Raw genomic sequence first — 20,119 nt, forward strand, 5'->3', positions numbered from 1 at the left:
GAGATCACCGTTCCAAACACACTGTATAGACCCCTTGAAAGTGTAAATTAGAGAATGGAACGCTGTCGGTCGAAGTTTTAGTATTCACAGATTAACGGCTCTTGGGGTTTTTTTTATGACTTACCTGACGTCATGAGAAACATGTTCAATATCCCCAGTTCAGCAAATGATTGAATGTCAGCCGGTTCCATATTGTCACAGCAAATACGATCCATTGCTTTGGCTAGAGATATACCAAGGTTCACCCAAGGAGGATTGCGATCATAGCACTCCAAAGATGTGCAAGCTTGAAAGCATGTATCAGAGCAAGCCATACTCATTTCCATGTCTTGTATTCTCAGGTTTGGTGATAGCCTGTGCATAATCACAAATGCCGTATCCATCATGAAAACAAATATCGCAGTTCTGGATGATGTTATTCTCTCGTGCAAATTGCATAAAGGATCACCAGGGTATTCTACCTTTTAAACACCTCATGGGCAATGAAGTTCGTGCCAATTAAATGTTTGCCGACTGGCTTGGAGAGGATCAGGGTAGCTTGCGAAATGTTTCATCAAGTCTTTCATAACCTACTTGCCATTCAGATACCGAAAAGGAAGTCATACTCAAAACTTACGTACTGCTGTAACCACAGGATAGCGGAACTTCGGTACCCGTCGCTTACTTTGCGCAGAACCCTCCCAGTTCTGTAGTACACAGATTGCATAAGCAGTCTGGAGACCTTGAACAGCCTGCATAATGGGACCGTCTAAGATGGGGGTGCGGGATGAGCGTGGGTCGCCGGTGGTCTGGCGGTACAGCGAGTCGTCACTGAACGCCCCTTCTTCGATGCAGTCAAACCAGATCTTGGCAGATTCTTTGTGAGATGTGTCTGGTGATACACATGCCCCTGGAGGGAGTTAGTTAAGGCCCTTGCAGGTATTGCACTTCTACAGTACCAATAAGTATCATGGCCGCGAGTAAAGTTGGCTTCGTCGAGAAAAGATCAAAAGTGGGCCTATGAATGACTTGCCAGTGCGGATACCACGAGGCCCAGAATAATTCTAAAAATTTGAGGATATTCGAAGGGGCGAAAAAGTTTCTACATTCTTCCTCTATTGCCGACGACCATCGAATTTCGATCATACTGCTTCGCGGGGCAAATGTGACCGCATCTTTGATGAGGCTCAAAATCTCGCGCGTTTTGAACGAAAGCGGCTCGAAATGAACGGTTCTCTGAGCACCGGCGTCGGCTTGAATTGATCCTGATGGCCCGCTAAACAGGAAAGGGTATCTTGCGTGGTAGTCCAAGTGGCTGCCGAACATCCAGTCTGACGTGAATATCGGCATAATCTCCTGCGTCTTAGAATTTTCCGTCGTTATCTCGCAACTCTGATTGCCCTCTGGCAAAGTGTATCCCCAGATGTGATCAATCCCTGACATAAGTGACGATTGAGGACGATCCGCAACAGTTTCCTTGGGCGAATGCTGGGATTCATCATCCTTGTTAACGAAAAATTGGTTGTCGTTCATCTGGAGTACGCATTCAATGACTCTTTCCCTTTGCAATGGGGATCCGCAGTCAAAGGAGCATATTAAACTAGTGGATTTCAAATTCACGTTGCGCAGCAATGACGGCGATAAAGCCGACATCAAGCCCTGGCCCTCTTCATCCAAATCAGGCATGGCCATGTTGTGGGTGTCAAATACCCTCCACAGAGAGGCACCTTGGGAGTCTGGCTCACTATGGTGGAATGGAACACCCAGCCCGGTAGGCACTGCTGTTGTAGCTCTAACAGACGTAGTATCGAAGCATAGATCAATGTGGGAACCACTGCTGTCATGATTATATTGCACTTGTCTCTTAGGTTGGTGTGAAGGGGAGTATGTGCATGCGTCTCCCCTCTGAAAGCACAACGAGCAAGGTCCGTTCAGATCACACGCACTTTTGAGCTGTATACATTGGTCGCACGCCCTCTTCTTTGGTTGTTCAAATAAATCTCCAGCGCTGCTAGATAGTTCAGGGACTTTTCGCATTCTCTCACATATACGCGCGTGTCGCTTGAGCACATCTCTAAGTAACGTGCGTCAGTCGGACCACTTGTCTCATAATTACGGGGATAAAGCGACTCACCCACGCTTGAACGTGGACTGGCATAAAGTATAGCGGAATGGGCGGTTTGTTTTATCTAAAGATCGAATATGGAAAAAAGACGTTAGCCCGTTTCCAATTGATCGTTGCTGTCACAAGTGCGGGTTCACTCGCGGGATGCAAGATGGCGCTCAAGGTGTTCGAGCCGGCTATATGTACGTTGACATATTGAACACCTTGGTGAGTCACGAGGGGATGTCATACTAAATGAAAGTTGTCTATTGTAGATTACTGTGAAAATTGCTTGAGAAGGATTTCACTTCCATTAGAACTGTCTTGGTTGTTCTTGCCATCCGCGCTGCACATGACCTCCCCCGGAGCGCGGGGCCCCGCTTCTCGCTTACGCGCTTTGCGGGGAATTAGGGGCTTCCCTAGAACTTCCTATTCCTTCATACCTGCGAGCTTCCTATTGAGGAAAGCTAGCACCTTGGCAACCTTCGTGTGGCGAGAAATAGGCCTAACATAGCGCCTTGCAAAGTTTGTTGGTCCTTTGGTCCTTGTGGGTTGTGGGGAATGCCCGGTTGTGTGGAATATCCCGACTGGTGAATCTTTCTTAGCTCAGCAAAGAGCGCATACCTGTGGACGTCAATTACAATTTAAATCGCAGCTATTAAGCGCAAGTTCAGTTAGTGCGCCTCACTGCTATCAAACCCCATGGGGAAGTGGATATGGAGGTGGGAATTTTCCTTGTCCTATTCGAAGGAGTATATGGGCTATCGCTATCCAAAGGAGAGCAGTATATATATAAATGGGAATCTCATTATATTTTGCAAATCTCTATCTTCAATTGCTTGCTTGCACAGTATTGACATCTTATTGAATTTCTCAAAATGACCGTTGAAGGCGAGCACAAGTGGAACTGGCAGAATTTCGTCATCACCTTTGCTATATCGCTAGGGCAATGGGCTTTTGCATATCCCTCCGCTATCATTGGTTCAACAATGGGGCAGCCATCTTTTCTAAGGTACATGGAGTTCATCGAAGAAGATGGAACAATGACAGATATCTCGGTAAATCTCCAAGGCGCAATGACAGGCGTGTTTCAGGTCAGTTCATTTGCTGATGTGCAGTTCGAAGCTAACTTACCATAGGCAGGTGCATTTTTTGGAATCCTCCTCGTGAGTTGGGTTATGGATAGATATGGTCGCAAAGCTGGAATGATATTCTGCGCAATATTGAGCATTGTTGGTGGTAGTATCACAACAGCTTCTAACGGGGTGGCAATGTTTATCGTGTCAAGGTTCATATCCGGTGGAGGCTCCTGGGGATTCCTTGCCGTCAGTGAGCTTTAGTCCCTACCTTCCATGCCCTATACCAGTGAAAATACTGAATAAGACCTTCCTCGTTCGGCAGCCCCCGTATACACATCGGAGCTCTCACCTCCAAATCTTCGGGGGCTATTTGTTGGGATGAACGGAGTGAACATTGCTGTTGGCTACGCCCTCGCGTCGTATATGGGGCTTGCATTTTTCTATGTTTCCGACCCTGCCGCCCAGTGGCGCTGCCCCCTGGGGATTGCTTTGGTATTCCCCGTCGGGATACTTCTAATCATGGCTGTGGTGCCCGAGTCACCCCGTTGGCTCCTAATGAAGGGAAGAACCGAAGATGCCAGAAAGATTACGCTCAAGCTGCACAAAGAGGCGGACACTGGTGCTACAGAATATGCAGAGGCTCAATTTGAGCAGATGTATCTCCAAGCAGAGGTCGATCGCACGTTGAATCCCACCTGGCGTGAAATGTTCTTACGGCCATCCTACCGGAAGCGGGCAATTGTGGCAATTGCATTTGCATTTATTGGACACAGTACAGGAGTTACTGTTATTAACAGTTGGTGATTCCAATTATGCACCCTTCTACTAGAGGTACTGATGACTTTAGATTACGGGCCGACTCTTTACAAAGCATTGGGGTATGATTCTGAATATCAGCTCATTCTCCAGACCGGGTGGATTACCATGGCCATCCCCGCAAACATTCTTGGTGAGTTTTAATGTCCCATAATCTCAGCCTAATGAGAATTCCTTGTTTGAAGAAACTAAGTCTGCTTTTAGGTGTTTTTGTCACGGATTCTTGGGGCCGTAAACCTCTTATCTTACTAGGAGTTCTTGGATGTTGTGCCTGCCTGATCATTGAAGCTGCCCTTGTCGCAGTCTATGCGTCTCCAGTACCAGAGGCCCCTAACCTTGTTGCCATTCGAGCAGCGGTTGCTATTCTGTGCGTCTATTAATCCTAACCTTCTTACTGATGACTGATTCACTCACAAACTGTATAGTTACCTTTTCATGATTTTCTACTCCCTCGGGATTGACGTCGCGGGAATGGTCTTTTTTGGAGAACTGTTTCCAAACCATCTACGTGCTAAGGGTATGGGCTTGGCCGCGGTGACAATTGCCCTTTCAGATTTCGTTTATCTGCAGTGCGGCGCTATCGCATATAGAGATATTGGATGGAAATATTACTTGGTAGGTTGATATTGGAGCATTCAGCGTTGATTTTCATTGCTAACAACTAAAATACGCAGGTCTTTGTCATAGTGACCCTCATTGGCGCCATATATCTCATGGTATATGTCCCAGAGACTAGAGGAATTCCTCTGGAAGAAATGTCAGCATTATTTGGGGACGTGGATGAAATCGCGAATTTCAGATCCTCCCCTAACCGGAATGGTGATACTGATGGTATTGAACCCACAGTAACCTATAGAAAAACCGACGAAGATGGCGATGTTATCACTACCACTCATGTTGCATGAGATGATGAGGAATCTTTCAATCTGGACTCAATATATATCAGCCCGCGTACTGTGTTAGGAGCCAGAACATACTGTTATACACTGCTAACTAGTCATCAATGTTACAAACCAAGTGAGGTAATATCAACCTTATTGGAGATGTTTGAAAGCACAGCGCTCTGTCCCACTATAGCTAGCGTAATGCGGGACACCCGAGGAATACACATACCCTATTTTATATTATAAAGTAAGCATCCCCTAATTATGGATGTGACAGGGCTAAATATAAGCACGTAGTAAGCCCTCTATATAAACCTACCGCCTCGCTTAATGGATCGAGCTATTCTGTCTATGCTCATATCAAGCATATGGCCAAAGGAGAACCGCAAGGCATTGAAGCTGCAGGTGGATACGCAGGTATCTATGATTCAAAGTAATCATTCACCTTGCTGGAAGCTATGGCGCTCAATTTAGTATGGTCCCTGAACATTCCTAAGAAATATGCCTTGTCAGTTACAATTGGGGATACCTCGGTTTCGTGTAATTTGAACCCACAGTTACATCGTGTCTGTCACGAGCATGGTTTAATTTACAACCCATTAATCCAGACATATGATTTATGAGTTGAACAAATGGAAGCCAAACTGCTAGTCGGTCAGATGGAGCATAATGCTGCGATGACAATCGTGTAACTCAAAATTTCGGATGGGCATTTCTATATTGCGAAAGGAGGATCAAAACACATAAATATATAATAAATCCTAGATTTTGAAGCAAATCCCAAATTAAAAAGACACTGAGCCGATTATATCATTGAGATTTTGAGAGACTAAAAAGCCGACAAAAGGCAACTAGGTCCTGAGCGAATTCTTCCGGCACTTCCAAAGCAGGGAAATGTCCACCCTGTTTCTTTATTAGCGCATGCTGTGTTTGGTTGTGGGCTTGAAGGATAGATTTAAAGACTTACTCTCTCATGCCGCCGGAAAAAGATCAGTGGACCGATCATTTCAATGGCCACCCTGGGCAAGGGGTTAATGTCAAGGGGGAACCATGAAAACCCAATGGGCTTTGGAACGCGCTGTTTGAGGATCTGAAAGTCTGGAGATGGTACCTAAAGCGGAATAGCTGAGGTTAACAACAGATCGGATTTTTGCATTGAAAAGAGGAAGTCACCTCGCGGTAGGCATAAATGCTTAGGGGGAAAGTTTCTGTGAGCCACCAAAGGGAAACATTGCACAACACGACATCAAGCGGAATTTCTATATCCGCCCAGTCCCGGAATTTCTCACCCATCCTAGCAAATACGTATTAATACAGATAAAATGGTCCTCGATTTTCAGGAGTGGGAGTCAAACCATGCCAGCAGTGCCAGCGGGCTGCTCGCTAAAACATGACTTATAGTACTCGGCCGTGTACCATGTTCGAATGCGTATGCTGCTCCGTTGGCACGAAACCATTCTCCACGAGCGAGCCCTTTCTCTTCGGCTGGCGTAAGTTGACTGTCGCTAGAACGAGAAAATGGAGCAAAGTCCATTGTCACTTGGATTAACGAGTAAGATTCCTGTTATTTGTATGCGTTGTAATCAAAATTCAACAACTTACGGTGTATGCCTGTTGAGAAGAAGATCAGCCGAGAGCACAAGTAATATAAGAAGCTTTGGAGCTTATACCTAAACAATCTTGGAAGTTAAGTGCCAGAGCCCTAGCAACTACACTTCCAATATCACCACCCTGAGCGAGATAGCCTCCGTTCTGGGAACTATAACCCAGTTGGGTCATCAAGCCGTTCATCAAGAATGCCACATCCTCTATCTTGAAGTCTTTGTCAAGCGGAGGCCCAGACGAAAACATATAGCCTAATACGGGGGGAGAATAGAACGTTAGGAATATGTACATAATGGGAAGTAGACGAACGCGTGCCTTACCCGGTAGGCTAGGAACTATGACGTTAACTTCGTTGGAAAAGCGAGATTGTATCGCTTCGACTGTAGGCAAGTACTCCATAAAGGAACCTAGTATGTTAAGCACACCATCGATCAGCTACTCTTCATGGGACAAGATTCAACGCTGAACATACCTGGCCAACCATGCAAAAGGATAATAGACTTTGCTTTCGGATTCTTGGTGAAATATCCTACAAAGTGGATTTGGAAGAGTTCTCCATGTTTGTCTTCCACCTCTGCAATGAATTGTGGCAATTCGTTAAGCTTTTCCTCGTGCGCTTTCCTAGATACCAGGGACTGTCAGGCGAATAAATCCCCATGGAAGTTGAAAGCGGCTGCTTGGGGAATAAATATACCAATCAAAGGTCTGCCACTCTCTTTTGGCATTCTCCATGTATTCATTTTGAATGCCGAATTTGGGGTCCTTTCCTTCGAATGTCGGAGGAGGAAGTGGTGAGAGTCGGACCAGATCAACTAAGCGATTCCATTTGTCGGGAGAGATTTGAATTTTGAAGGGAGACAGAGAACCAGGCTTCTCCGCGACCTCCATATCGCCTGTTTTGGTGGAAAACTGATTTGTATACTTGCTGGTTGCTCAATCTAAAATGACAAGAAAAGCCGTGGTTTGGTTCCGTGCATGTCTTCTGGGGGGTTTGGGACGGTGCCCATTTTATATGCGACGCAAGTTCCCCATATGAGGATTGGTCAATACGAAAAGGGGGGATTTTTGCAATGGCGTTCATCACTCCGTACTGCGTAATCGGTAATCCGTACACTCGTCGGCTCGTGCAAATTCACTGCTGCCTGTCCTGACCTGCTTGCCGATTAGTAATCGGAACGAGGCCCTGAATTGAGGCGCGTAGTGAAGTGGGGAATTTCCGGATATGCGGAAAGATGGAGATTTGAACAGATGAGTACGCCAGGTGCAAATTCCAATCCCCAATTTGGACTGGTTTGGCATTAAATAATTCAACATCCCTACTTTTGTACACCGGGTAAGTGACCGCTCAGTTGATCTCAGCAATCGGTGGAAATTTCACATAGCAGGTGAAACACGCCAAGACTGAAGCCTAACAACGGCGGACTTAAGATGATGCATTATATATAGTATTTATGTCGGAGAGTCATGACTATCAAAAAACATACTGCTTCCAGAGTTGAAATTTGATATTGTGAGTGTATTAATGCCATACAGCTACTAAACCAGGTGGGCCTGGAACAGCTCTATCATGAATAGTAGTATATGTTAAAACAGTGTCAAGTAAATTTTACATTACCAACGAATATCACCCACCTGCTCACCTGAGAAAACAGCGCTTGTTGTGTATGGTGCAGTTGTAAAGATGTTCAGATTTTGAAATTACAATTTCGCACGAATTCTTGAAATGGCAGTTAGCTTGGGAACTACTGGTGATGGATATATCAAGTATCATCATTCTGAACTAGTACCTATGTCATACTTCTGGAGCACAAAGGTTAGGTACCGCATTTCAAGATCTATTTGAGGACTGCGCCCCCAAGGGTCAGCATCCTCAGAAGCGGGATCAGCCTGCCCTGTCCCTATTAGGCGGAGTAAGGTTTTCGCGAGCCAGCAGTATTCGTCGGAGTGCCGAACAAAGCCAAGCTCTCTTACTTGTTGAGGAGTCATGTTTTTCTTAGATCCATCCCAGATAGATTGCCAACGAACAAGCGCGCGATGAATAGGGTCTAATGCGAACTTGCCCAATCCACTGTTGTGAGCCACCCAGATCATGTTGTGTAACACTGTATGAGGTACAAGTTAGCAGTGATTCCTCATATAAATCAGTACATATTCAACCACACACACCACTTATAACAATAAATAGGCCAAGTCTGGTGGTCCTGTTGAAAAGTTCCCCTTGACCATCTGGCCAATCTTCAGCCAGCAAAGTGCTAACAGATTGAGAGAGCGATAGTGGTGGGGTTGGAACCCCTTTCGTTACATTCGCATAATATTCAATGCTGGTTGTTGCTTCAAATAGTTCATCTGAGCATGGGAGGTCTGCTGCAAGCTCTGCAGCTCCAAACCGTGGCGGGATGTTGTAGAAAACAGCATATTGGTTATCGCAGAGGAAAATATAATTCATGATACTAGTGACTGATTAGTTTGAAGTCAACTACCCAGTGCCAACTTGGTTTGAGGCAGGAGATAGATTTTGAGAGCAGGAAAACCCACTTACCGTACACGAGTTTCCTTCTTAATGAAACTATGCCATTCAGATTCTGGATTTGTTGAAAAATCGAAATTGGAGGATCGGTTTCGTGCAGCGGTTAGTTTTAACGTACGCGCACTCTGTGTATTGATCAAAGGGAACGTATTAGTCAAAAAAATAATTTCTCAATATCAGAATGAATTTTGAGGATTCTTACAGATTCGCCTGAAGAGGAGCATAAGCCTCCTGCAAGGAATATGGCAAGCAGCAGAGGAAGAGAAGCCGTATAGGAATTGAATGTTGCGTGATGTATGATGGGACAATGAGGATGGTGATGGTGAAAATAATTATGTATAAAACTCTGCATGTTGGATATAGTGAATAGCGTAGATGTGGAGCTTAGTGGCGGGGAAAAGGATTTTAGTGAAACTTGATCTGAGAGATTCCGGTATCTCTCGTTCAATTGGAATCTTAGCTCGCAAATTCGGACTTCCAGTGGACTCGAAGGCATATTCGCCAATGCATTTGGAGAAAGGTTATGAATTGGCTGTTCAACCGAGGGCTGTGGAAAGAGCTCCGCTTGACCGTCTTGGAATGGCGGCATTTCAGGACAGAACGATAGACCGTCTAATGACGGAAGACTATTCGATTCATCTTGTACACAACTGTATGGAGACTGACCACTCGAGATTTCATAGTTGAGCTCATTCAGATCAAACTCGCTGAGGGAAACTGCCGAGTCCAGCTCCAAGAAGGAAACTTAGAAAACCCATCGCAGTTAGTGATAGCACATTTAGCAAAACGTTGACACCGAATCGAGCGAGTCACCTACAGTCACACTGGCCTAGTTGTGTTTGATCGTAGGCCCACCAACTTGGTTCCCAATTTATCTGCAGGCACTTTGGAGCGGCGCGCGAGTACCCAAATGTATCGGGGATGGTTGAGGAGCCGTCAATAATGAAATTCCGAAGGAAGGGGACTGATTTCATATCTATTCTTTCGACTTGGTGGTGTACTTTTGTAGAATTACCACCATTGACTGGAGACGGACGTGGTGGTGCACCAGTGGTTGTGGGTGATCGAGGATGAGATGAGGGCGTGGTGGTAGGCGGATGTGGTTCGACCGAGTCATTTTCCTTTATGGCGCGTACACGACTCCATGTACACTGTGAGTGACTGTTTGTGCACGCAGAACATGGTCGTAGTCGATCACAAGCATATTTCATGGCTGCACAGCGATCGCAAGCCCGTATAGGTCGGCCACGTCTGAGTTTTTCGGGAAGAGGCTGTTTCCCTCGCTTCTTGCAGCTTCGGTAGCGCCGGATCAAAACATCTCTATCGATTAATTAACCAAATGAACAGGTCACTCCGCATTTACGGAAGCCGAAACTTCGCCCTTAGCGCTGAACAAATAAGGTTTGAAGACTGGCCTTTGCAAAACTCGCATTTGAATAATTTGGAGGTCGAATCTTAGAAAATCAATGTCAATAATTGTGGAGATTTCTTTTGATTGAGTGGACAAACGGTTTGTTTCGTGTCTCCGGAGATGATCAGGACGAGCGAACGATGTTGGACATTGGGTGCAGCGATATCTGGCCGAAGATCCCTCTTCGTCTGTCTGGGAATTTGTAGACATGATGGAGTTGTGGATGAATACTACATGGATTCGTCTTCTCGTATGGAAAAGGGCTGGCGAGGCGAGAAGAAGAAGACAGGATGGGCTATTGGCAAGAAGTCGGCCGAGACGGAAGGTCGAGCTGGTGTTAGGTGCCGAAATGGTCAACCAGCCTCCTCTTCCCCGCAGCTAAAATACATCCCCGATCTCTTGGAGGGCCTAAATATCGTGCTAGTTACTAGTGGCGAGGATCTAGTGGCTGAACCTCTCTAGGGAAATTGAGAAGGGCCGTCTACCCGTTCTGTGGGGGTGGGGGTTATTAGCTGCTGGTTGGACCGAGGCCGATGATCCAGTTAGACCTCGAAGCCGAGTGGGAGAGTTCTATGGGGCTGTCAATTTCAGAAAAGTGCAATGTAGGTTGTTCGGAATTAAGAGCTTGGATTTGTCGAAATTAATCATTGGTTAATTTATCCAATTCTCGATCCCGTTCAAGACTATAAATCTCTCCCAAAGATTCCCTTCTATTATAACTTTCGACACCCTTTTTACATCAAAACGTGAATTAAGATGGCGACCTCTCACAACCCCTTGAAGGTGATTATTATTGGAGCTGGAATCGGGGGGCTGACATGCGCAATTGCTTGTCGACACGAGGGCCTCGATGTAAGCATTCTTGAGCAAGCTCCCAAGATTATGATGGTAAAAACTTCCTCCCAGTCATACTCAGTCTAGCTTTGAACTCATCAGTAGTGAAGGTCGGTGCTGGAATACAAGTACCTCCGAATGCGGCGCGAGTTCTTGGAAATTTCGGCTTAATGGATAAAATCCTGAGCCGCGCTAACATTGTAGAATCGATTGACCTTCGTCACTACAAAAGTGGAGAAATTCTCACTTCGAGACCCGGTGGCTCCCAAGTCGAGCAGGAGTTTGGCTCACCGTGGCTGTAAGTGAACTCCTCGACTACTATCTGCAGTCTGCATTGGCAGCGCTATCCTTTCAACACAAATAACCGTGATATATTTCTGTTCCTACAGAGTCATACACCGAGCGGACTACCAGACGATTCTGATGGAAGAAGCAATTCGATTGGGTGCCAACCTGCTCTTAGATTCTACGGTCACTTCAGTCGACTTCGACAAAACGGAAGTTGTGTGCGCAAATGGACATACTATCAAGGGTGATGTGGTCATCGGTGCGGACGGTTTGTTATCCCGTGGAAATAGAGTACTTCTTTTTCGTTAACCAGCTTCATCCAGGGTTGTGGTCTAAAATGCGGGACTAGCTTCTGGGTCAGGAATCTCGACCAATTGAGACTGGTGATATGGCCTACCGCGCCACTTTCGCCCGAGAACAGTTGTTGTTGTTAGGCGATTCTCGCATAGAAGATCTATGCGAGGAGTCTGTTGTTTCATCATGGATTGGCCCAGGTCGACACTGCGTCTTCTACCCACTCAATTCTGGTCAACAATTCAATCTCGTTTTAGTCCGACCGGATAACCTGCCGTCAGATGTCAGATCTACTGCAGGCGATATAACCGAGATGAGAGATACATTTGCATCATGGGATGAGATGTGAGTAATTTCCATTAACATCCATCTGGCGTTCTGGAAATCAAACGCTAATTTGCGCTTTTGAAGATTAACGAAAATGATTTCATGCATCGAAACCGTCTTGAAGTGGAAGCTCTGTCACCATGAGGAGCTGGAGACTTGGTACAAGGTATGTGGAAATAATTGCTTTGATATGATTATGCTAACTGTCAGGGACAGCAAAACGTCGCGCTACTAGGCGATGCCTGTCACCCAACACTGCCGTACCAAGCACAGGGAGCGGCTATGGCAGTTGAGGACGGAGCAGTGCTTGGAAAGCTGCTTGGTCTGCATTCTCGTGACCGGCCGGATGGAGCAACAGAAGGTATCCCAAGGATCCTCCAGCTATATGAATCGTTGCAAAAGGGTCGTTCAACTACCAATGTGAACGGCGCAAAAGCGAACCAGCGACTGTATCATCTACCGGATGGTCCAGAGCAGGTTAAGCGGGATATCATGCTCAAAAATGCCGACTATAAATCTCCGAGCAGCCTGAGCTTTGTCGATGTGAACTATCAGACGGCTTTGTTAGGGTGCGATTGCATTGCCGAAGCAGAGGCCGCATTCCACAAGTTGAAAAGCGTGGATGTCTAGCACTGAGAAATATATTGAGTATTAAACATCGAAGTTAACCGAGTGGAACAAAATAACTTTCATCATCATTAATCTCAGTGACCACAGTGAATAGTTGTAAGACTTGCTCAATTACAGCAATCTGGCATGTTGACTCAAATTAGTTGTCATGAGTGGTCGTTTTGGCAAATGCACCATTTGAAAGATACTCTGTGTTTCAGTTGAATCGTCCGCAGAATCCATTAAGTACGGTATAGATCGCAGGCTATTCATGGATTAGTTAGCCCGGGCTTTGATTGTAAAGTAAAAACCGCGAGGCAACATAATTGAAAAACTGCATTCCAAAAGGGGTAAAAAGTGGTGTTGAGGCAATGTTATTTATTGATTTCTGCGACATTTTCTGAATGTCCAAGTCCAAGTCCAGGTGAATGTAAATAGTAATTCAGTCGAAATTTCAAAGCAAAATACTGAACTACGAGAAATGCACGCCCAGTCCGAACTAGTTTAAGACAGATGTTTTGTCATTTTACACACGGGTGAAAATAGCTATATACCCTGCAGCTTGCTTTGAGAGGGTAAGAAATTGTTATAAAATAAACCAGGTTTGTATTTTCTAATTTAGTGATTTCGACATGACCTGTACTAACCGGCGACAAGAGTTTGGTTCCTGGAAGTTAACTACAGAAAGTGGTTTGACTGTCCCAACTGGGAAACATTGAGTTCCGAACATTCCAAGGGTAGATGTGAGATGTGCGATCATCTAACCCAGGATCTTGTCCAGTGCTGAAGAAAGCTCATTTCCATCATCGAGTGGCGGGCACAATGATCGCCAGGCGATCATGTTATCCGGGCGAACCAAAATAGCTCCTCCATCGCGGATATCCCTCACATGAGCCCATTGAGACTCTTTGTCAAGGTATTTGCCATCTCTTGGAGAGGAGGCCCCATGTTGGGAGATCTGGACTATGCGCAATCCCCGTCGGCTAGATTCTACAACTCTCTTAACTGCGGACACCCACGCTTCACCAGATTCGTCGGTAATGAGAAGGAAATCTCCAGTTGCGCCCACCAAGTCCAGGGTAGAGAGCGACTTTCCGTCTCGGAAGAGCCATGCATGAGGCAAGCGGTGGCCTGGGCGGGTGGTTGGGATATATCTTTGCTGCAATGGGTCCTCGGGTGGCGGATTTGTCCCATCTGTAAGGAGGGCCCCTGATGGATAAGAAAAGCCTAGCTCTATATTATGAGCACCAAGCTCAATCGTTTGGCCGTCAATTGCATGCTGGACCATTGCATGTGAGGCCCGACCAATCTCAGAGCTAGGATCAAACATTTCAGTAAAGCGCTGGGTGTTAGCTTGTGTTTGGCCTGGTAGAAGCCCAATAGCTGCGTTGATGACGGCGATGTTCTTGAAGGTGAAAAGGGCCCAGTCAGCATTGCGCTTGCCAATAAGCCTGCGTTCTGTGTCATATGTATCAAGCAAGGCAGCATCTGCCTTTCCATTTAGCACCAGGGCAAGTTTCCAAGCAAGGTTGTGAACATCTTGTATAGCAGTGTTAAGTCCTAGTCCTGCGGTGGGTGGGTGACGATGTGCAGAATCCCCGGCAATGAAAACGCGGCCCTCTTGGTATTTGCTTGCAACGACATCTTCCAGTAGCCAGTGGCTGACACCCAGCACTGTCAGATCAAGCTTGGGGAGTTTTAATAACTCTCGGATACGCGGAATCAGGATATCCTCGCCATGAAACCGACCAGGGTCATTAACACTGAAGCCGAAATGAAGCTGCCATTCCTCTGAATGGCGACCCCACGAGGGACCTAGAGGTAGCATAGACCCACTGGCAAGGAGAGCTCCCCCTTCCGGGTTTGCAAAATGTGCAATAGTTGTTCGATCATCCCATAGATCGGAAAGGTCGGCTTTGAAATGAGTCGAGACGACGTGGGCTAAATTCTTCGGCCCGAGCATCTCTACTCCAATCTTTGTGCCAACAGTCTTTCCTCCATCTGCACCGACCAGATAGCTTGCACGGTAGGTAAACTTCTCGCCATCCGCTCTTTTAACATGGACAATAACGTGTTGTCCTTCGTCTGCGAAATCCACGACGGTGTGGCCGAACAGGACCTTCGCGGGGTTCCTTCGTTCGGCAACTTCACGGAAGATTGGTTCAGACCGAAGCAAAGGAAGATTGGTCGATATATGGGGGGAATCCTTCCTGTGGATATGAAAAACAAAGTTCATTAGCGTGGTTCTGTACAGAGGATGCCGCGAAAAATGCAACTTACGCATATGCTGCTCCTCTTTCTGTCTTCAAGTCAGTGCCAAATGCATCGAGAGTACCGAGAACCTTTCGATCCAACGGTCCATCGCCCCCGAGCGAGGTCTGCCAAGCGACCTGGCACATAAAATCGGGCGGAGCGCTCTTCTCCAAGATCTCATCAACATAACCGTGTTGGCGAAAGATTTCGAGCGATCGCTGGTTGATGACGTGAGCTTTCGGAAGTATCGATGTTCCAGAATGCCGTTCGAAAAGGACATGATCTATCTTCAGGTCGGAGAGGATTATAGACAAGTTCAGTCCGCAGACTATGCGGTGTTGTTAGTGCTGAGGTGGTGCTATGGTGGTCCGTCTAGTCCTTTACTTACCTCCTCCTCCAACGATGACGACTGGCACATCAATGAAATCCATATTGGAATAGACTTGAAAAGCTTTTTTTTATTGATCCCTGCAAGTGCGTTGCTTTGAATGTTGATGAATTGGTTGGCGACGGAGAGAGCAGAATACCGGAGAGTGAAGCGAAAACCTTTTGAAAATATATACAGATGAAACTATAAGCAAGCTGCACTGGCTATTTCATATGTTGTCTCGTTAGAATATCCACCTATGGAGCGAGATTACACAATATAGGAGCATATCAGAAGCCAGGGAGGCCAGTCCATCGACCCTCCCCCACCCCATCGGCCATCGGGAGTCTTCTGTTGTGTGGTGTCCTCTAGGTTTCATGGTCATTGCCATCACTGTTCAAGTGACCACTCGGTATGCAAAAATGGCTGAATCCAAAATTTGTGGGAATTTCCCAGTTTCTATGACCGAGGTCAGAACCAACGAGTCTGACCACCGAAGGAACAGATCTCGGAAAATTCCCACATGAATTTATCGACGAGCTGAAAGCCAGGAAGGATAATTTTGAGATCATTCAAAATATCGGTATTAATATTTAAGTGCTCTACAGTATGTAGCTCACATTCAGAAACACGTCCCTTTCACATCCTTCCCATATCTCTTCGAGCCCAATCATCTCAATCACCATGGTCGATTTCAACGCTTCAGTCCAAAATGTCAAGAGTCCCAGTGCTCTGGCCCACGTCTTCCTACGGACAAACAATTTCACCAAGATGGTGGACTTTTACAAGGAATTTCTCGGTGGAAGCGCAGCCTTCGAAAGCGATCACATATGTTTCATCTCATATGACTTTGAACATCACCGCATTGCCATCGCCACCATCCCAGACACAACCCCGAAGAAGGCCAATAGCTGTGGACTGGAGCACATCGCTTTTACTTTCGATAGCCTTTCGGATCTTGCTCTGGCGTATCGTCAGAGGAAACAACTGAATATGAAACCGTTCTGGAGTGTCAACCACGGACCTACTACCTCAATCTACTATTATGATCCCGATGGAAATCAGATAGAAACACAGGTCGACAATTTTGATACACCGGAGGAAGCCACAACTTACATGTTATCCGAAGAGTTTGCTGTGAACCCAATCGGCACGGATTTTGATCCCGAGGATCTTGTCGCGCGATTGGAATCTGGAGAATCCGAGGCTTCTATCAAGAAGCGGATTGATTGTGGCCCTAGGGGTACACCAGACTACATTCTCAATCCTGGAAAATAGGAGATGAATTCCGTCGAAGGACTTGTGGCACGGAATGTTGTTATCGATTTGATACGCTGCGATTGTAGCTTGTCTTGTTGAATTTACAGAAAGGCATTCTGAAACACCCGATACTGGACGAATATATATATATATACAAGTCATGGCCACCTTGTGTGGTCCCTTCCTATCCAAATACCCTAGATCTAATAAATATTAGAAAAACAAAAAAAAAAAATGACATACAACAGTGAGGATTCGCTGGTGGTCACCCACCCAACTACTAACTCACCGGCGTGTGGCTTAAGTACGGCTGAGCGGACGGGAAGCCCTGTTTTCCACACCCTATGGTCGTATGTGCTCAAAGGCTGACAGGGAAGAAAACTATACTGTAAATAATTGGGTAGAAATAGACCCATTTGGGTGTTGAAAAGAGCGGGTAAACTAGGTAAGAAGCTAGTTCATTGCGTGGTTTTATATTATATCCATGAATTTGGAAATGTCCATAGTTTCGTAATAAAGTAAGTTACCTGAAAGCCCTAAACCTCTATTGTTTTTGCTGAATGGCTGAAAGTTGAATCTAGTAAATATATGTCAGAAATACGGCATGTATTACTGGGTGAAAACAGCTGATTTGTCATGTCACAGCCAGTACCCGGAATCCCCTACAATTGGTTGGAAGTGTATTAGGATTAGTCAGCAAGCCTCACACAGAGTTTTGGGCCCGGTCCTTAGGCCCATCGATGGGCTATAGGCCCGGGGTGAAAGCCCACTGCACTGGGCTTTAATAGGGGCCCAATAGGCCCCAAACAATGTAAACATACTAAGTTGAACCCCCTAAAAGGGTTTTTAGAATTACCCTTTGCTTTACCCCCGTTTCTAACCCTTATTCTAAAGGTAATGTTTTATTAGTTCAAATTATTTAGAATCAATTACTAACCGTTAATATAGTTTATATATCTAAGTTCTTAGGGATTCGGCTTCTATCGGGGGTTAAGCTTTCTTTAAGCTCTTCGGGGGGCTTTCTTTAAGCCCTTCGGGGATTCGGCTACTATCGGGGTTTATTTCTTTGATATATAAAACGACTAAAATATAGTTCTTTCAAAGAATCTATAACTAGTTACAGCCTAGTTTAAGACTAATTTTAGGCTTATAATATATACTAAGCAAAGCTGAACTTCTATTTTAGGAATTTATTGAAATATTACCTCCTGTAGTATTTAAGGTAGTTATAGTTAAAGATAATAATAGTATAGGAAGAACTAGTTATATATTAGTTAACTACTAGTTCAGAGCTCTAGAAATACAGTTAAATAGAAGTTATCTACTTATAAAAATATATATAGATATACTGTAAAATCGACAGTAGACCTTGCCAACTCCCATGGACCCACTCCCATGAGAAAGTCTTGGCGGTCAAAATTAATGCCAAGCCCGACTATCACTGCCTATTTAGGTAATATAATTCCCTAAATAGGCTTAGCCTAGTCCCATGGGAGTGATTTTACTCCCATGGGACCAGGATATGGGACCAAAATTTTCTTAGTCCCATGGGAGTTGGCAAGGTCTAATCGACAGGGATAAAGCAATATATATATAAACTATATAGAATATTAACAATATCTCTAAACCCCTACGGGTAGGTAACCACTAGAAGTAGTTAGTAACTAGTATAGAATATATAGAACTAGTATAGAACTACTTACTGTATTTCTTACGACGTAATATTTGTTACTCTGTAGCTATATAAGTCTCGCTTTGTATATACGGTACTTAGTTAACTAAGTCCTTGAGAAATTGGAGATCTAAAGTCTGTCTCTTCCCTGCTAAGTTATAAAAGAAATAGTGTGGCCTTATAGAGCTTAAATTTGAATATATAAGGTAGGGGGAAAAAACCCCAGCGATATTCTAAACTAGTTAGTAACTAGATTAATATTAATATAGAGGACTTATACTTACCGGTTCAGGGAAGACACACTATACTAAAGAGTATAAGTCTTCCTACCCACTATAAGCTTTCTTCTCTTAAAACCTCCGAGATACTAAGTTATAGAGACTAGTAAAGTATTCCTTAGTTAACTATAAACTAGTTCAGAACTAGTTCACTTACCCCAGACTAGACTGCGACATCGCCCGTCCATGGGCACCTAGGAGGTGCCCAAGGCCCGTCCACGGTGGGCCTTAGGCTATTTGGATTTTCGAGTGCCCGTCCATAACGCCCAAGGCCCACGGGTATACCCACGGCGGGTATGCCCACGATACCCACTATTGTATAAAGTCACCCAAAATAGACGTATAACTCGCTGACTTTGTATAATAAATAACTGTTATTTACACCTGTTTTGCCAACTCTATATAAAATGGCAGTTTTAATCTACAATATCTATAAATTTTACTGAAATATCTATATATATAAGAAACTAGTATATATATAATACGAATTGGAATAAAATTTTAATCGAAATATATTATATTGTATGGTATTTTTATTAACTTATCAAATCATACTATAACAGCTTAAAGATATATATTTAAGTCAGTGGTATATACCTAGTATTTTCTATAAGTAAAATACTACTTATAGATTCTACTTTATCTCTTACTCTGGTATATTTCTTATAGGTAGATCGAAAGATAATTAGTATAATTCTTATTTTATAAGCTTATATCACTAAATTCTGTCAATTATATCACTCAAAGACTTATATTATTATTCTGGGAGTTTTAAATCCTTCGATTGTAACTTAAGATAGGCGTTTAGGTATATTCCTATAGGCGTACCCACGGGTATACCTACGGGTATACCTATAGACAAAGACACTTATAGCTAATCAGCTTATAATATATAGTGGGTCTATACTCAATTTACGATCTATTAGATCTATATAAAGCACCCCTTTTACTAGTAATCCTCGTTTTACACGGTCGCAAGTTACCTATTATAAGTTTAGATCACTCACTCTCCTATAGTCGTTATATTATCCCTTATATTATATTAACTATATCCCAACCTAGTACCTATACCGTAGGGCCTTCTTTACTTCCTCCGAGCTCCTAACTAGACCTCTCCTACGTCGCCGATATATTTAATCCTAACCTTGATCTAAATATTGATCTTAGTCTCTTTAACAGCTAATAGACTTCTATCTCACTAATAGAGTCCGAGTTCACTTTACCGGCTATTCTTAATTGCTCTCTTAAACGCGTCGGCCCCGATCGGAGAAAGCAGTTTATCCTCTACAACGCGATAAACAACGCGTCTAAAGTAAAGTTTATCGAGTAGTGGCGTACTATAGTACGCGGTAGCAGTACTGAGATATAACAAAGGCTACGATAGGATATAAAATATATATTAGATATCTAGGAGAACTTCGACTAGGTAGTATATTATATTATAGGCGAACCTTTGGTTATATATCGGATATATAGGGTTATATTACCTTATCTAAGTATAAAGCAAAGCGGTACCAATACACTTAAGCGGT

The 20,119-nt window shown here is 44.5% G+C and overlaps 8 protein-coding genes across 8 annotated transcripts; 4 read left to right on the forward strand and 4 right to left on the reverse strand.

Moving 5' to 3' along the window:
* Positions 1–457: 457 nt before the first annotated feature.
* On the reverse strand, positions 458–1,671 carry N7479_009938 (uncharacterized protein; the record flags this gene model as incomplete). The annotated part of the gene is made up of 3 exons (XM_057257631.1): positions 458–537; positions 617–889; positions 939–1,671. The coding sequence occupies 3 exons, from the start codon at positions 1,669–1,671 to the stop codon at positions 458–460; spliced, it is 1,086 nt and encodes a 361-aa protein (XP_057105089.1).
* Positions 1,672–2,961: 1,290 nt separating this feature from the next.
* N7479_009939 (uncharacterized protein) lies at positions 2,962–4,883 on the forward strand (the record flags this gene model as incomplete). The annotated part of the gene is made up of 7 exons (XM_057257632.1): positions 2,962–3,177; positions 3,223–3,412; positions 3,485–3,958; positions 4,010–4,111; positions 4,183–4,345; positions 4,404–4,593; positions 4,653–4,883. 7 exons carry the CDS (start codon positions 2,962–2,964, stop codon positions 4,881–4,883), a joined length of 1,566 nt encoding a protein of 521 aa, XP_057105090.1.
* A 1,315-nt stretch (positions 4,884–6,198) lies between these two features.
* On the reverse strand, positions 6,199–7,355 carry N7479_009940 (epoxide hydrolase N-terminal domain-containing protein; the record flags this gene model as incomplete). The annotated part of the gene is made up of 4 exons (XM_057257633.1): positions 6,199–6,423; positions 6,576–6,718; positions 6,940–7,088; positions 7,162–7,355. The coding sequence occupies 4 exons, from the start codon at positions 7,353–7,355 to the stop codon at positions 6,199–6,201; spliced, it is 711 nt and encodes a 236-aa protein (XP_057105091.1).
* Positions 7,356–8,237: 882 nt separating this feature from the next.
* Positions 8,238–8,913, reverse strand: N7479_009941 (uncharacterized protein; the record flags this gene model as incomplete). Its single annotated transcript, XM_057257634.1, has 2 exons — positions 8,238–8,569; positions 8,634–8,913. The coding sequence occupies 2 exons, from the start codon at positions 8,911–8,913 to the stop codon at positions 8,238–8,240; spliced, it is 612 nt and encodes a 203-aa protein (XP_057105092.1).
* A 1,726-nt stretch (positions 8,914–10,639) lies between these two features.
* On the forward strand, positions 10,640–10,867 carry N7479_009942 (uncharacterized protein; the record flags this gene model as incomplete). Its single annotated transcript, XM_057257635.1, has 1 exon — positions 10,640–10,867. The coding sequence occupies one exon, from the start codon at positions 10,640–10,642 to the stop codon at positions 10,865–10,867; it is 228 nt and encodes a 75-aa protein (XP_057105093.1).
* Positions 10,868–11,161: 294 nt separating this feature from the next.
* Positions 11,162–12,778, forward strand: N7479_009943 (putative salicylate hydroxylase; the record flags this gene model as incomplete). The annotated part of the gene is made up of 6 exons (XM_057257636.1): positions 11,162–11,293; positions 11,350–11,537; positions 11,629–11,818; positions 11,877–12,166; positions 12,233–12,314; positions 12,365–12,778. The coding sequence occupies 6 exons, from the start codon at positions 11,162–11,164 to the stop codon at positions 12,776–12,778; spliced, it is 1,296 nt and encodes a 431-aa protein (XP_057105094.1).
* A 739-nt stretch (positions 12,779–13,517) lies between these two features.
* N7479_009944 (uncharacterized protein) lies at positions 13,518–15,441 on the reverse strand (the record flags this gene model as incomplete). Its single annotated transcript, XM_057257637.1, has 3 exons — positions 13,518–14,967; positions 15,038–15,338; positions 15,399–15,441. 3 exons carry the CDS (start codon positions 15,439–15,441, stop codon positions 13,518–13,520), a joined length of 1,794 nt encoding a protein of 597 aa, XP_057105095.1.
* A 620-nt stretch (positions 15,442–16,061) lies between these two features.
* Positions 16,062–16,655, forward strand: N7479_009945 (uncharacterized protein; the record flags this gene model as incomplete). The annotated part of the gene is made up of 1 exon (XM_057257638.1): positions 16,062–16,655. The coding sequence occupies one exon, from the start codon at positions 16,062–16,064 to the stop codon at positions 16,653–16,655; it is 594 nt and encodes a 197-aa protein (XP_057105096.1).
* Positions 16,656–20,119: the final 3,464 nt, after the last annotated feature.

The sequence above is a fragment of the Penicillium vulpinum genome (assembly GCF_028829585.1).
Source record: "Penicillium vulpinum strain IBT 29486 chromosome Unknown utg000004l_segment0_segment0, whole genome shotgun sequence".
Taxonomy (NCBI): domain Eukaryota; kingdom Fungi; phylum Ascomycota; class Eurotiomycetes; order Eurotiales; family Aspergillaceae; genus Penicillium; species Penicillium vulpinum.